The following is a 16,133-nucleotide window of genomic DNA, read 5'->3' on the forward strand; positions in this document are numbered from 1 at the left end:
TTCCTCATAGTACCGCCCTTATGCTTTCATAACCTCTTTACACCTTCTTGGTATTCTCTTCAGCAGCTTTATCAGTCACCGGGAATGGCTTTCCAGCAAGTTCGCCGAGGTGCTGAGCACTTGTTGGCTGCTTTTCCTTCACTTTGCATCCAACACATCTCAAACTATCCCAATTGGTTGAGGAGGCCATGTCATCCGACTCAGCCTCCATTCCTCACCTTCTTGGTCACATTGCCCATATATAGCCAGGAGCTGTGTTTGGGTCATTGTCCTGTTGTAACACAAATGATGGTCTTACTAAGTGAAAACCAGATGGGATGGCATGTTGCTGCAGATTACTGTGGTAACCATACTGGGTAAGTGTTCCTTGAATTTGGGATAAATCACCCACAGTATCACCAGCAAAGCACCCCCACACCATCATACTTCCCTCCATGCTTCATGGTGGGCACCAAACCTTTTGAAACCATCTATTCACATTTTCTGCATCTCACAAGGACATGGTGGATGGTACCATAAATCTCAAATTTTTACTCATCAGACCGCAGTATAATAGATCCACTGATCTAATGTCCAGTCATTGTGTAGCTTCGCCCAAACAAGTCTCTTCTGGTTTACCATCTTCAGAGGTGTCTTCTTTGCAGCAATTCCATCTACCATAAAAGCTGCTTCTCGCATTCTCCTCTTGAAAGCATACAGTACAGACCAAAAGCTCATCAAGAGAATGCCAAGAGTGTGCAAAGCAGTCACCAAAGCAAAAGGTGGCTACTTTGAAGAACCTAGAATATAAGACATATGTTCAGTTGTTTCACACTTTTTTGTTAAGTATATAATTCCACATGTGATTCATAGTTTTGATGCCTTCAGTGTGAATGTACAATTTTCATAGTCATGAAAATACAGAAAAATCTTTAAATGAGAAGGTGTGTCCAAACTTTTGGTCTGAGATATGTCTGCTATCTGATGTCTGAATAATTTATGAGGGCTGTTATCTGAGGTGCTGTCAAATTGCGCTTTCTGAGGCTGGTAACTCTGATGAACTTATCCTCTGCAGCAGAAGTAATTCTTTGTCTTCTTATCTTGAGGTGGTCACCATGAGAACAGGTTTCACAGTAGAAATTCATGGTTTTCATGATTGCACTGGCGGAAACCCTAAGGCTAGGTGCCCACGATGCAGAAATGCTCAGGATTTTTTCCTGAGCGTTTCTGCATCTCCCTGGCAGAAAAACACGCATGCGGATTGTACATGCATTTTCCTGCCAGGGACATGCGGAAGTGAAGCGTTCTTCACTTGCATTTCCGCATGCGGGTTGACAAGTGCTTTCCAAGCGATTTTAGCATCACTTGGAAAGTGCTTGTCACCTTGGTCACACTATATAAATCCATGCAAACGACATGGATTTATATAGTGTGACCGTAAAAGAATGGTAAAAAATAAAAAAATAAATATATACTTACCCTATGATGGCCCCCGGTGTCTTGCTTCCCTCCGTTCTCCCTTGCCGGCAGCGGTACACTGAAGGACCTGCCGACGTCAGCGTCGCGTGACCCGTCACAAGACTATGACGTCAGCGCAGGTCCTTCAGTCCATCGCGAACTGCCGGCAAGCACAGACAAGGAGACCGGGGGTCGCCAGAAGGTAAGTATATATTTATTTTTTATTTTATTCTTTTTTTTACAGTTTTCTATGGTACCCAGGTCCGGAGGAGAGTCTTCTCTCCTCTAGACCTGGGTACCATCCGCACATTGGATCACATGGAATGCGCATCTACATATACAGTGATGTGTAATCCATGCGATCTAATGCAAGTCAATGGCGGCGAAAACGCAGCACTTCCGCAAAATAATTGGTAGTGCTGCGTTTTTTTCCGCAATGAGAATCCGCAGCGGAAATCTCCGCAGCATGTGCACAGCACATGCGGATTATCATTGGGGAACGTGGCAGGCCTTCTACCATGCATTTTTTAAGCGTTTCTGCAGCGTTTTTGCCGCTGCGGAAACGCTTAAAAAACGCATTGTGGGCACACAGCCTTAATGTTCTAACAATTTTATAGACTGACTGTCCTTCATGTCTTAAAGTAATTATGGACTGTCATTTATCTTTTCTTACTTTAGTGGTTCTTGCCATATTCTGGCTTATAAAAGCTGTGCTATAGAGCTCATCACTGTGTGGAACTGTGTACCAACACTGCCTCGGCAAAACACAACTGATGGTCACAAACACTTTCTGAAGAGCGGTAATTCCACCTGATGAAGCGGTTTGTGAGAATCCCAAGGGAGTTTAAAGCTATCATCAGAGTAAAAGGGGAGTACTTTGAGGAATCTAAGGTTTAATACATATTCTGATTTGCTTCACGTGTGTCTCTGTACCCCTTGTTTTCATACGTGTTTCTTCATGATTTTGCTGCCTTCAGTCAGAGTCTACAAGGTGCACATTCCAATAAGAACAAGGAAAGCCATAGCATGAATAGGTGTGTCCAAATTTTTGTCTGGTACTATATATCCACCCTCCTCTGGACCCCATATAGCCAGAGCTGTCAATCAAGGAAGGGGGCAGAAGTGGATAGAGAAAGGGTAGGTGGGAAGGTGCACTGAACTGTTTTGCCACGTCAAGGATGCACTGAGCACCTGCGCTTGGTTAAATCAGTCATTTTGGGCTGATAGAGTCCCTTAAAATGAACAAAGATGAGTATTTGTTTGATCCAGTCAGGAAATTTTTCATAATAGTGTCAACAGAGCGGAAAACTGCTTGTTGTTCAAGAAACATTTTCTTAAAGGGGTGTGATGAACCTGTAGCCGCCATCTTGGTAATGATAAATCATATCCAGGGATGGCCACACTTCAGCAGCCCCCACCCTTGGGACCTTCTGTTAAAACGTCAACTAGATAGTTTCCCCCCATCCAGGCTCCTGTAAGATAAGAAGCCTACTTAACACTTGAATGCTAGGAGCTTCAAAGACTTCGAGAGGAAACACAGCCAGCAGGGGGGGGTGCTTCGTCTATCTGTACCTGACCATTTGTCCCATAGGACTAGTTTCTTTGTCTGTCACAAGCATGGAGGCATAAGATATAGAAACATGAATAGTACACGCATGTTGCGTGGGATGGGCCAATAAAAAAATATCACGGCGTCCCGGAGCCATTGCGCACACAAGCCTCCGCGGTAGACGTTTGTACGTGCTCTGGAAGCCAAGATATAGCGCGGAGCCATTCCTGAGGACCGTATGGTATCATAATTGATATCAAAAGGTCGGTTACGGCGGCCCGAATCCATGGGAACCCCTGGGGGTATCATGAGACCATCCCAGAAGAAGTTATTGGGTTCCATAGAATTTGGGCTTCTGATCGAAGTTAGACCTGAGGGTGGAGACTGAGCCAGCTGACCTCACCAGCAGTGGGCGGGACGGGGCAGGTAAGATAGCAGGACAGACAAGAGACAAGTCAGTCTTGACCCAAGAGTGGTGTGCTGAACATCTGAGCACCAGCTGAGGCCACCAAGGGGAGGAGCAGTTTGACCATGCGGTGGTAGGCCTCAGCCTGTAACAAAGAACCGTGCCTGCGATCGCAGAATCCTCTCCCTGCGTCACAAGAAAATCAAGAAACCGGTAACTGATATGCTGTGGTGATTCTGTGTGTTGTATTCCATTGTTGTATAGTTTAGCCTGACCTTATACCTGTGTATATTTAGTTGTATATCGTGTATCTAGTGTATTATTATAATCAATTACCTCAAGTAATTGTGGGCCTGCCTTTTATTCTGCATAACGAACGCACGTCCGTGTGAGCTCGGCTCAAGCCAAAACGCTACCCAGGGTTGGTTCCTGACCCGATATAGGCCCATTCACGGACTGGGCGTATATCTAAAATAGGGACTGGTGGCAGCATACCAACTGGGGATTGGGGAAGGCTGGTAGTGACGGTCGGAGGTTCAGATATATATATTCCTGGCGCGGCCAAGGAAGATATATATACCGCCCTCACTACAGAGGGCCCCGATACCCAGTAGGTTACAGGACAGCCTCCCTGGCGACCGCTTATCCTAGGTGCAGTTCCTTGACTGACCTGAGGCTAAGAGGGCGCTAGCGAGTTGTGCTGTGTAGTGACGGTACGGTTTAGTGACGTTGAAGGGATAACACACTACCGTGTTCCCTGCGCTGGTTGCAGCTACCTGGCACTACTTTCTCTAGGTGCAGTACCTTGACTGACCTGAGGGGTAAGGGGGCGCCAGAGAGCTGCACCCACCGGCCGGCTTTCATCACAAGGGGTTGTAAAGATTTTTTTTTTTTTATAAAGGCAGGAAATATGATGAAGTGATAAAACTCCACTCCTTGAGCAGACACATCTCCAGTGCAACTATTGCTCAAGTCCCCATTGGTCTCGGTTTACTTCTGGACAGCCACGGCAGGCACAAGGTCACCTGTGATCAGTGGCAACAACTGCTACATGCTTAGATGGAGCGTCTTCACCACTAAGGCCAGTGATTTGCAGAAAGAGTCCCGTACTTGGGTCACGTGATCAGCTACCTAGGAGTAATTGGAGATTGTAAGGGACTGGAGCAACTACAGTAGGCTAGGGGGTAGGTATTGGCTTTTTTAGGCAGTGAAGGAGATTTTTACCCCCCCCAAGACAGAGCATAACCATATCAGGGCTTGTTTTTTAATTCTCCACAATGATTACAAAATTTCAGAACGTTTTAAAATAAAAAAATGGGTTTCTGTGGCTATTTTCCGAGACTTATTTATTTTTTCGTCCATAGAGCTTTGTGAGAGCTTCTTTTTTGCATATTGATAACATTTAGGGGTACATATGATGCTTTGATTGCTTTTTAATGCTTATTCTTGGGAGGTGCAGGAACCAGAAAATGGTAATCTTTATATGGTTTGCCATATGGGTTAATACATTTTAAATTTTACATAGATGAGAGTTTTATGGCTGCGGCAATGCCAAATATATACACTGCTCAAAAAAATAAAGAGAACACTTAGACAACACAATGTAAATCCCAGTCAATCACACTGCTGTGAAATCTACCTGTCCAGTTATGAAGCAACACTGATTGTGAATCAATTTCTCCTGCTGTTGTGCAAATGGAACAGACAACTGGTAGAAATGATCGGCAATTAGCAAGATACCCCCTATAAAGGAGCGGTTCTGCAGGTGGTGACCACAGACCATTTCTCTGTTCTCATTCTTTTTGGCTGTTGTTTTGGTCATGTTTGCATTTTTTCATTGCTCTCACCCCTGGAGGTACAGTACAGTAGCATGAGGCGGTGTCTAAAGTACAAGCCACAGAAGTTGCTCAGGTAGTGCAGCTCATCCAGGCAATGTCTACAGTACAACCCAAAGAAGTTGTTCAGTTAGTGCAGCTCATCCAGGATGGCACATCAATGCGGCTGTGGCAAAAAGGGTAGCTGTGTCTGACAGCACAGTGTCCAGAGCATGGAGCAGATACCAGGAAACAGGCCAGTACATCAGGAGATGTGGAGGGCAACAACCCAGCAGCAGGACTTCTACTTCCTCCTTTGTTCAAGGAGGAACAGGAGGAGCAGTGCCAGAGCCCTCCAAAATAACATCCAACAGGCCACTAACATTCATGTGTCCGCTCAAACTGTCAGAAACAGACTCCATGTGGGTGATATGAGGGCCCGACGTCCACAAGTGGGTGCTTACAGCCCAACACCGTGCAGGGCGATTGGCACCAGAGAACACCAAGATTGGCAGATTCGACAGTGGTGCCTTGTGCTCTTCACGGATGAGAGCAGGTTCACACTGAGCACAAGTGACAGACGTGACAGAGTCTGGGGACACCATGAAGAATGTTCTGCCCCCTGAAACATCCTTCAGCATGACCAGTTTGGCAGTGGGTCAGTAATGGTGTGGGGAGGCATTTCTTTGGAGATCCGCACAGCCCTCCATGTGCTCGCCAGAGGTACCCTGATGGCCATTAGGTACCGGGATGAGATCCTCAGTCATACTGGGATGAGATCCTCAGACCCATTGTGAGAGCATATGCAGGTGCAGTGGGCCCTGGGCTCCTCCTGATGCATGACAATGCTAGGCCTCATGTGGCTGAAGTGTGTCAGCAGTTCCTCCATGATGAAGGTATTGATGCTTTGGACTGGCCTGTCCGTTCCTCAGACCTGAATCCAATCAAGCACATCAGGGAAATCAGGTCTCATTCCATCCACCAACTGTCACGGGTATGTCAAAGGTGACAGACAGTCGCCCTGCAGTGGTTTGCAGGAGATCTCCACGTTTGGCAATGCAGACAGCTGCCTAGATAGGAGGCTGTGTTTAGGACCCAGAGACTACCTCCCTTTAGTCTGGGTGTATATACAGGGTGGTCCAAAGGTAGGTGGACAGAAAATAATAACATTTGAATTAGGCTGTTGCTGTAACTGGGGAACAACTTGATTCATTAGAATTTCGAAATACTTATCTCCTATGACTGTTCCATCAAAAAATATTGGTCCTAAAACACCAAAACTTGAAATACCACCCCAAACATTGACACCAGGCTCATTTAGTTATTGCTCTAATGTTAAATGCATGTTCTCATTATACCAGTGAATACAATTATGTCTGTTAATATGGCCGGATAATTTGAAAGAAGCTTCATCACTCCACTAAAATTACTGGATTTTCTTCAATTTCGTTAAGCATAATCTCACTAAATTGCAGCCGCCTGTCTGGATCATCCTCCAATAAACCATGAATTAGACGTGGACGATAAGCTTTCCACCCAATATATTTCAGGATTCGCATGATAGAAGCTTGTGAAATACCCAATTCCAAAGAGGCTCTTCGGGTGGACTTTTTTGGACTCTGAACAAATGTTTCAGGAACAAGTTGTTTATTATCTTTTGTACAGACTGTTTTGGGTCGACCAGTTTTTGGAGCATTAAGGATTGAGCCAGTGGCATTGAATTTGTCACGAATGCGGTAAATGGTTTGTCTCTTTGGGGCTTGAGTACCAAATGTTTCAACCCAATTTGCTCTAACGGTCTCAGCATTTTGAGATTTCCAATACTCTGTTAAACTCCATTTTCTTTGATCTGTATTTAAATTATTTGCCATTATGTGTTATCTGAATTATCTGAAAAGAAAACAGATTTTGGGGAGATCTATCTGTGAAAACTAGATCTGTGAAACTAGCTCAGTTGCCCTTAGCAACCAATCAGATTCCACCTTTCATTTTCCAAAGAGTCTGTGAGGAATGAAAAGTGGAATCTGATTGGTTGCTAAGGGCAACTGAGCCAGTTTCACTTTACACCATGTTTGATAAATCTCCCCCTTCATAATCTTATTACACTTTCTGTCCACCTACTTTTGGACCACCCTGTATACCTGGTGTGTCTAGGTGGGTGTCGCCAGTTATAATCATTTCTACTTGGAACTTGGCTGAAGCAGCATCAAGTCCTCTCTGGGGTCTTGAGGCCTTGTGCCCTGTTGGAGTTCCTCTAAAGCTAAGTTGTTATTCCCCTGTGTTGTCTTCCCCTTTTGTCTTTAGAGTGCTAGCGGAGGTTGACTAGTGCTCATCTCCTTCCACCCCCAGATATAGCCTTACGCCAGGGATAGTAGGGAGAGGCACGTGATCGGCGACAGCTGCGGAGGCTGTATAGGGAAGTTAGGGGAGACAGGGTGACGCTAGTCCAAATTAGGAGGTCACCTCTTCCCCCTTTCCCTGGCGTGGCTCTCTGTGTTGCACTCACACCTGGCGTGACACCAAAGCCACGTTGCATCACAGACTGTCCAGGAGTTTACTGATGCTTTAATACAGGTCTGGGAGAAGATTCCTCAGGAGAATATCTGCCGCCTCATCAGGAGCATGCCCAGGCATTGTAGGGAGGCCATATAGGCAAAAGGAGGCCACACACAATACTGAGCATCTTTTCCTTGTCTTGAGGCATTTCCACTGAAGTTGGCTCAGCCTGTAATTTGATTTTCCACTTTGATTTTGAGTATCATTCCAAATTCAAACCCCCATGGGATATTAATTTTGATTTATATTGATCATTTTTATGTTTTATGGTTCTCAACGCATACCACTATGTAATGAATAAAGATTTGCAACTGGAATATTTAATTCAGTGATATCTAGGATGTGGTATTTTTTATTTCTTTAGTTTTGAATTTGGAAAAAGGTGGGGATTCAAACTTTCATTTAGGCCTCAAATAAATGGTACAAGTGGCATCAGTGTTTTGGATCAGTGTGTAATCCATGTCTCGCCATTTACCATTAGTGAATCATCAGTATAACAAAGTTTCTCCTATCCTTTGCAAAGTGAAATACAACACACAAATGACATCCATGTGCTGTACATGTTTTTCACGAAACCATAGACTTGTATTGCCTCTTTTTATTCGTGATACCGGAAAAAAACTGACATGTCTCCATGATGTTTGCACGGACTTGCAGACATGTGAATAATACTATATATTATAATGGGTATGTGCTGTATCCGTGAAAAAACGGATACAACACATACATCTGAATGGGGCGTTATTTTTTTATTGTATATATATGTATATCCAGTGCCTACAAGTAGTATTCAACCCCCTGCAGATTTAGCTGGTTTGATAAGATGCAAATAAGTTAGAGCCTTCAAACTGCAAACGAGAGTAGGTTTTATGAACAGAAGCATAAATCTTACAAACCAAAAAGTTATGTTGCTCAGTTGAATTTTATTAAATTTTAAACATAAAAGTGTGGGTCAATTATTATTCAACCCCTATGTTTAATATTTTGTGGAATAACCCTTGTTTGCAATTACAGCTAATAATCGTCTTTTATAAGACCTGATCAGGCCGGCACAGGTCTGTGGAGTTATCTTGGCCCACTCCTCCATGCAGATCTTCTCCAAGTTATCTAGGTTCTTTGGGTGTCTCATGTGGACTTTATTCTTGAGCTCCTTCCACAAGTTTTCAATTGGGTTAAGGTCAGGAGACTGACTAGGCCACTCCAACACCTTGACTTTTTCCCTCTTGAACCAGGCCTTGGTTTTCTTGGCTGTGTGCTTTGGGTCGTTGTCTTGTTGGAAGATGAAATTACGACCCATCTTAAGATCCTTGATGGAGGAGCGGAGGTTCTTAGCCAAAATCTCCAGGTAGGCCGTGCTATCCATCTTCCCATGGATGCGGACCAGATGGCCCGGCCCCTTGGCAGAGAAACAGCCCCACAGCATGATGCTGCCACCACCATGCTTGACTGTAGGGATGGTATTCTTGGGGTCGTATGCAGTGCCATCCAGTCTCCAAACGTCACGTGTGTGGTTGGCACCAAAGATCTCGATCTTGGTCTCATCAGACCATAGAACCTTGAACCAGTCTGTCTCAAAGTCCTCCAAGTGATCATGAGCAAACTGTAGACGAGCCTTGACATGATGCTTTGAAAGTAAAGGTACCTTACGGGCTCGTCTGGAACGGAGACCATTGCGGTGGAGTACGTTACTTATAGTATTGACTGAAACCAATGTCCCCACTGCCATGAGATCTTCCCGGAGCTCCTTCCTTGTTGTCCTTGGGTTAGCCTTGACTCTTCGGACAAGCCTGGCCTCGGCACGGGAGGACACTTTCAAAGGCTGTCCTGGCCGTGGAAGGCTAACAGTAGTTCCATAAGCCTTCCACTTACGGATGATGCTCCCAACAGTGGAGACAGGTAGGCCCAACTCCTTGGAAAGGGTTTTGTACCCCTTGCCAGCCTTGTGACCCTCCACGATATTGTCTCTGATGGCCTTGGAATGCTCCTTTGTCTTTCCCATGTTGACCATGTCTGAGTGCTGTTCACAAGTTTGGGGAGGGTCTTAAATAGTCAGAAAAGGCTGGCAAAAGAGATCTTTAATCCACACATGTGAAGCTCATTATTCTTGGTGCCTGAACTACTTCTTAATACTTTAGGGGGACCAAACAGAATTCTTGTGGTTTGAGGGGTTGAATAATAAATGACACTCTGAATTAACTTTTAACGTTTTAAAAAAAAAAAAAAAAAAAAACCAAAAACAAAATTTGCTGCAGTGCATTTCCCACTTCCAGGCTGATCTACAGTACACATGTCACAATGCCAAGTTAATTCCGCATGTGTCAACCAGCTAAATCTGCAGGGGGTTGAATACTACTTGTAGGCACTGTATATATATATATATATATATACAGCCTTCACTTGCGTGTGTTGCAGGGGGATTGGTGGGGATGGGCAGCATAACAAGCAGGAATCGGCAAAGGAACTTTCTAAATGCAGCTGTCAGTGACAAACAGCGTCATCTAAATGGTTGAACAAACTTGCTGCTGTTAGAGGAAAATGTCAGCTATACGTCGCAGCCAGCAGCCTGACACTGACATATCGGGCAAGCAAATAAATAAGACTTTATTCATATTATTTTTTTACAAGTCACACATTGACCATTACAATCCAGAGGCCTTTTGTGTAATTTATGATTGATATACAGTACAGACCAAAAGTTTGGACACACCTTCTCATTTAAAGATTTTTCTGTATTTTCATGACTATGAAAATTGTACATTCACACTGAAGGCATCAAAACTATGAATTAACACATGTGGAATTATATACTTAACAAAAAAGTGTGAAACAACTGAAAATATGTCTTATATTCTAGGTTCTTCAAAGTAGCCACCTTTTGCTTTGATGACTGCTTTGCACACTCTTGGCATTCTCTTGATGAGCTTCAAGAGGTAGTCACCGGAAATGGTTTTCCCTTCACAGGTGTGCCCTGTCGGGTTTAATAAGTGGGATTTCTTGCCTTATAAATGGGGTTGGGACCATCAGTTGTGTTGTGCAGAAGTCTGGTGGATACACAGCTGATAGTCCTACTGAATAGACTGTTAGAATTTGTATTATGGCAAGAAAAAAGCAGCTAAGTAAAGAAAAACAAGTGGCCATCATTACTTTAAGAAATGAAGGTCAGTCAGTGCAAAAAATTGGGCAAACTTTGAAAGTGTCCCCAAGTGCAGTTGCAAAAACCATCAAGCGCTACAAAGAAACTGGCTCACATGAGGACCGCCCCAGGAAAGGAAGACCAAGAGTCAACTCTGCTTCTGAGGATAAGTTTATCCAAGTCACCAGCCTCAGAAATCGCAGGTTAACAGCAGCTCAGATTAGAGACCAGGTCAATGCCACACAGAGTTCTAGCAGCAGACACATCTCTACAACAACTGTTAAGAGGAGACTTTGTGCAGCAGGCCGTCATGGTAAAATAGCTGCTAAGAAACCACTGCTAAGGACAGACAACAAGCAGAAGAGACTTATTTGGGCTAAAGAACAAAAGGAAAGGACATTAGACCAGTGGAAATCTGTGCTTTGGTCTGATGAGTCCAAATTTGAGATCTTTGGTTCCAACCACCGTGTCTTTGTGCGACGCAGAAAAGGTGAACGGATGGACTCTACATGCCTGGTTCCCACCGTGATGCATGGAGGAGGAGGTGTGATGGTGTGGGGGTGCTTTGCTGGTGATACTGTTGGGGATTTATTCAAAATTGAAGGCATATTGAACCAGTATGGCTATCACAGCATCTTGCAGTGGCATGCTATTCCATCCGGTTTGCGTTTAGTTGGACCATCATTTATTTTTCAACAGGACAATGACCCCAAACACACCTCCAGGCTGTGTAAGGGCTATTTGACCAAGAAGGAGAGTGATGGGGTGCTACGCCAGATGACCTGGCCTCCACAGTCACCAGACCTGAACCCAATCGAGATGGTTTAGGGTGAGCTGGACCGCAGAGTGAAGGCAAAAGGGCCAACAAGTGCTAAGCATCTCTGGGAACTCCTTCAAGATTGTTGGAAGACCATTTCCGGTGACTACCTCTTGAAGCTCATCAAGAGAATGCCAAGAGTGTGCAAAGCAGTCATCAAAGCAAAAGGTGGCTACTTTGAAGAACCTAGAATATAAGACATATTTTCAGTTGTTTCACACTTTTTTGTTAAGTATATAATTCCACATGTGTTAATTCATAGTTTTGATGCCTTCAGTGTGAATGTACAATTTTCATAGTCATGAAAATACAGAAAAATCTTTAAATGATAAGGTGTGTCCAAACTTTTGGTCTGTACTGTAGGTCCTAAAGAAGGTAAGATAATCATTTTATTGCCTTACAACACTGGCTAGTAAAGGGGTACCCCTGTTTATCACCTCCATGAGTGAGGAGGTTGTCAAAGGCTCTGATCACCAGTGGACAGAAAAATATTTAGAGAATCCTCAACAAAAATTTTCAGCAAGATTTTGCAATATACTTGTGCAGATTGATATGCAGTGCAGATTTGAGAGATTATATCCTTTGCACGGCAAAGGCAAAATCCTCAGCAATATCTACAACTCCTGGCAAAAATTATGGAATCACCAGGCTCGGAGGATGTTCATTCAGTTGTTTAATGTTGTTGAAAAAAAGCAGATCACAGACATGGCACAAAACTAAAGTAATTTCAAATGGCAACTTTACGGCTTTAAGAAACACTAAAAGAAATCATGATAAAAAATGTGGTACTCAGTAAGGGTAATTTTTTTCAGACCAAGCAGAGGGAAAAAATTATGGAATCATTCAATTCTGAGGAAAAAATCATGGAATCATGAAAAACAAACACACAAAAGAACACTCCAATACATCACTAGTATTTTGTTGCACAACCTTTGGCTTTAATAACAGCTTGCAGTCTCTGAGGCATGGACTTAATGAGTGACAAACAGTACTCTTCATCAATCTGGCTCCAACTTTCTCTGATTGCTGTTGCCAGATCAGCTTTGCAGGTTGGAGCCTTGTCATGGACCATTTTCTTCAACTTCCACCAAAGATTTTCAATTGGATTGAGATCTGGACTATTTGCAGGCCATGACATTGACCTTGTGTGTCTTCTTTCAAGGAATTTTTTCACAGTTTTTGCTCTATGGCAAGATGCATTATCATCTTGAAAAATGATGTCAACATCCCCAAACATCCTTTCAATTGATGGGATAAGAAAACTATCCAAAATATCAATGTAAACTTGGGCATTTATTGAAGATGTAATGAGAGCCATCTCCCCAGTGCCTTTACCTGACATGCAGCCCCATATCATCAATCACTGTGGAAATTTGCATGTTCTCTTCATACAGTCATCTTTATAAATCTCATTGGAACGGCACCAAACTAAAGTTCCAGCATCATCACCTTGCCCAATGCCGATTCGCGATTCATCTCTGAATATGACTTTCATCCAGTCATCCACAGTCCACAATTGCCTTTCCTTAGCCCATTGTAACCTTGTTTTTTTCTGTTTAGGTGTTAATGATGGCTTTTGTTTAGCTTTTCTGTATGTAATCCCATTTCCTTTAGGCGGTTTCTTACAGTTCGGCCACAGACATTGACTCCAGTTTCCTCCCATTTGTTCCTCATTTGTTTTGTTGTGCATTTCCTGTTTTGGAGACACAGTTTCCGGTCTTGACGATTTGATGTCTTCCTTGGTCTACCAGTATGTTTGCCTTTAACAACCTTCCCATGTTGTTTGTATTTGGTCCAGATTTTAGACACAGCTGACTGGGAAGAACCAACATCTTTTGCAACATTGCGTGATGATTTACCTTCTTTTAAGAGTTTGATAATCCTCTCCTTTGTTTCAATTGACATCTCTCATGCTGGAGCCATGATTCATGTCAGTCCACTTAGCCCTCCAAGGTGTGATCATTCCTTTTTAGATGCAGACTAACGAGCAGATCTAATTTGATGCAGGTGTTAGTTTTGGAAATGAAAATTTACAGGGTGATTCCATAATTTTTTCCTCAGAATTGAGTGATTCCATAATTTTTTCCCTCTGCTTGGTCTGAAAAAAATTACCCTTACTGAGTACCACATTTTTTTTCTTGATTTCTTTTAGTGCTTCTTAAAGCCATAAAGTTGCCATTTGAAATGACTTTAGTTTTGTGCCATGTCTGTGATCTGCTTTTTTTCAACAACATTAATCTACTGAATGAACATCCTTCGCGCCCGGTGATTCCATAATTTTTGCCAGGGGTTGTATTGCCTTCACGCACTAGAATAAAGCACCTAATATAAGTTTTGAAAACTCCATTACTTGAGTTGCTGCACATTTTTAGCATGGGAAATCCCCATTAGATCCACCTTATGGATAAAGCAGACAACCCTGGACAACACTGGTGCATTACAAGAAACATAGTTTATTACAAAGTATTCATTGAAATCCATGGATTTTTTTTGCATAATGCTGGACACAACTTCAATATTCTATACTTACCTTTAAAAATTTGACCAATTTCTGTATCTGCCAATACTCCGAGGGCAGATCGGTGTTACCCTCCTGACGTCGCTCCGGCTGCTCCTCGTCGTCTTCACTCTCGGTGGAACTTTCACTAAATTCTTCAGATTTTGTTCCAGGAGTTTTACTGTTAATAAAAGGAAACAAAAATAAATATCAAGAAGAAAATGTACAGTATATTATAACACGTAGCTGAAAAGACTCTGGGAAAATTATTTTCTAAATCATGCTATGGACTCTCCAAAAATATTCTGCTGGGACGATTTACGTGGAAGTAAAAGAAACGTCGTCGTGTCGTGTTGTATCAGCGCACTTGACTAGACATAAGCATTTAGGGGAGGAAAAAGTCAAGTGATTAGTCTGGTGTCAAGATAATAAGTATATTCATCATGAATGAGAGAGGCCCCCGCACGTCCTAAAAACAGAGACAGATGTAGCTGTGCAAAATGTGTCTTCTACGAGTTCTTCACATGAATTTTAGGACAGATGACTTACTAAAGCATCATAGGCATTATGTTTTATTATTCTAAAGGGTGATCATGGCTAAAAAATGCCAGGACAGGGCAGAAATATCAAAAATGTGTTCCAGATTTGAAAAATTAGTCATTGGCGTGAATGGTTCTTGTGCCATAATATTTGTATTTCTGTACATGAGCTGTACGGTTCAGTGCACACACACTTTCTGATGGCGTACCAGTTGTGATTTGTCATGGGTGTACATGAGGAATAACACTATATCTGGCCTTTATATGACACATATACTGCATTTTCATCAGTTTTTCCCCTCTGTAAGCTCTATCACTAAGGGTTCATTCACACATCCAATTTTCCCATATGAATACTATCCGTGCTTTTCACGGATACCACTCATACCTGTGATAGTCTATGGGGTTAGTCACATGACTGTAATTTTTTGTGGACCAAGAGGTCTGGGGAAAATTGAGGAGACATATTCGATTTTAATCCAAGAATCTGATCAAAATCGGCAATACAACTCAAAGGGTCTGTGAAAAAATCGGACCTTCATCTGAGTGCGGTCTGATTTTCACGGATTGTCAGAACGGAGAAACATTCTCTTATTTTATTTTTTTTTTAGAAAAACGGATGACACTAGGACCATACATGGAAAAAAAAATCAGAAGTGTGAGTGATCTTCTTTCACTGTCTGTTGTCTCTGAGCTAGTGGGCGAAGACTAGATGCTATTGTGTCTGAGCTAGTGGGTGAAGACTAGATGATATTGTCTCTAAGATAGTGGATGAAGACTAGATGCCATTGTCTCTGAGGTACTGGGTGAAGACTAGATTCTATTGTCTCTGAGCTAGTGGGTGAAGACTAGATGCCATTGTCTCTAACCTAGTGAGTGACGACTAAATGTTATTGTCTCTCAGTTAGTAGGTGAAGACTAGATGCTATTGTCTGAGATAGTGGGTGAAAACTGTAATGCACATGCCCGGACTGACTGGCGTGTGCGTGTTTAGTGGTTCCACTGTGCCATGAACCGGAGAGTGCCTGGAGGGGCATAACTAAGTATCCGCTCGATCCGACCAAGGTCGCACGACGGCATACGACGCCAGTGCACCAGGGAGGAACCGAGCAGAGGGACCAAGGTCTACTCCAGGTCAGACTCCGGACACGGCTGTTGACCCACACCGAGGAATACAGGAACAGGCAGGTTAGGCTGGCACACCGACTGGTGGGTATAGGCAGACACGGCTGGTATGCAGACAGGTGGACGCTGGCAGGTACGGCCGGTATGCAGGCAGGAGGATGCTGATAAGCACGACTGGTATGCAGGCAAGGAGGTACTGGCAGGTTGGAGCACAGAGTGGATAGGACCCAGTACAGACTGGGGCTCAGGAACAGAACCGC

The 16,133-nt window shown here is 43.4% G+C and overlaps 1 protein-coding gene across 1 annotated transcript in view; it reads right to left on the reverse strand.

Moving 5' to 3' along the window:
• The window catches only part of ODAD2 (outer dynein arm docking complex subunit 2), a 195,767-nt gene that overhangs the window by 133,761 nt on the left and 45,873 nt on the right, over positions 1–16,133 (reverse strand). Inside the window, exon 10 of the mRNA XM_073677585.1 lies at positions 14,243–14,390. Within this exon, the coding sequence (XP_073533686.1) occupies positions 14,243–14,390 (148 nt within the window). The remainder of the gene's footprint in view (positions 1–14,242; positions 14,391–16,133) is intronic.

Source organism: Phyllobates terribilis, unplaced genomic scaffold (assembly GCF_046119375.1).
Source record: "Phyllobates terribilis strain yellow unplaced genomic scaffold, ASM4611937v1 Scaffold_4__5_contigs__length_816908805, whole genome shotgun sequence".
NCBI lineage: Eukaryota > Metazoa > Chordata > Amphibia > Anura > Dendrobatidae > Phyllobates > Phyllobates terribilis.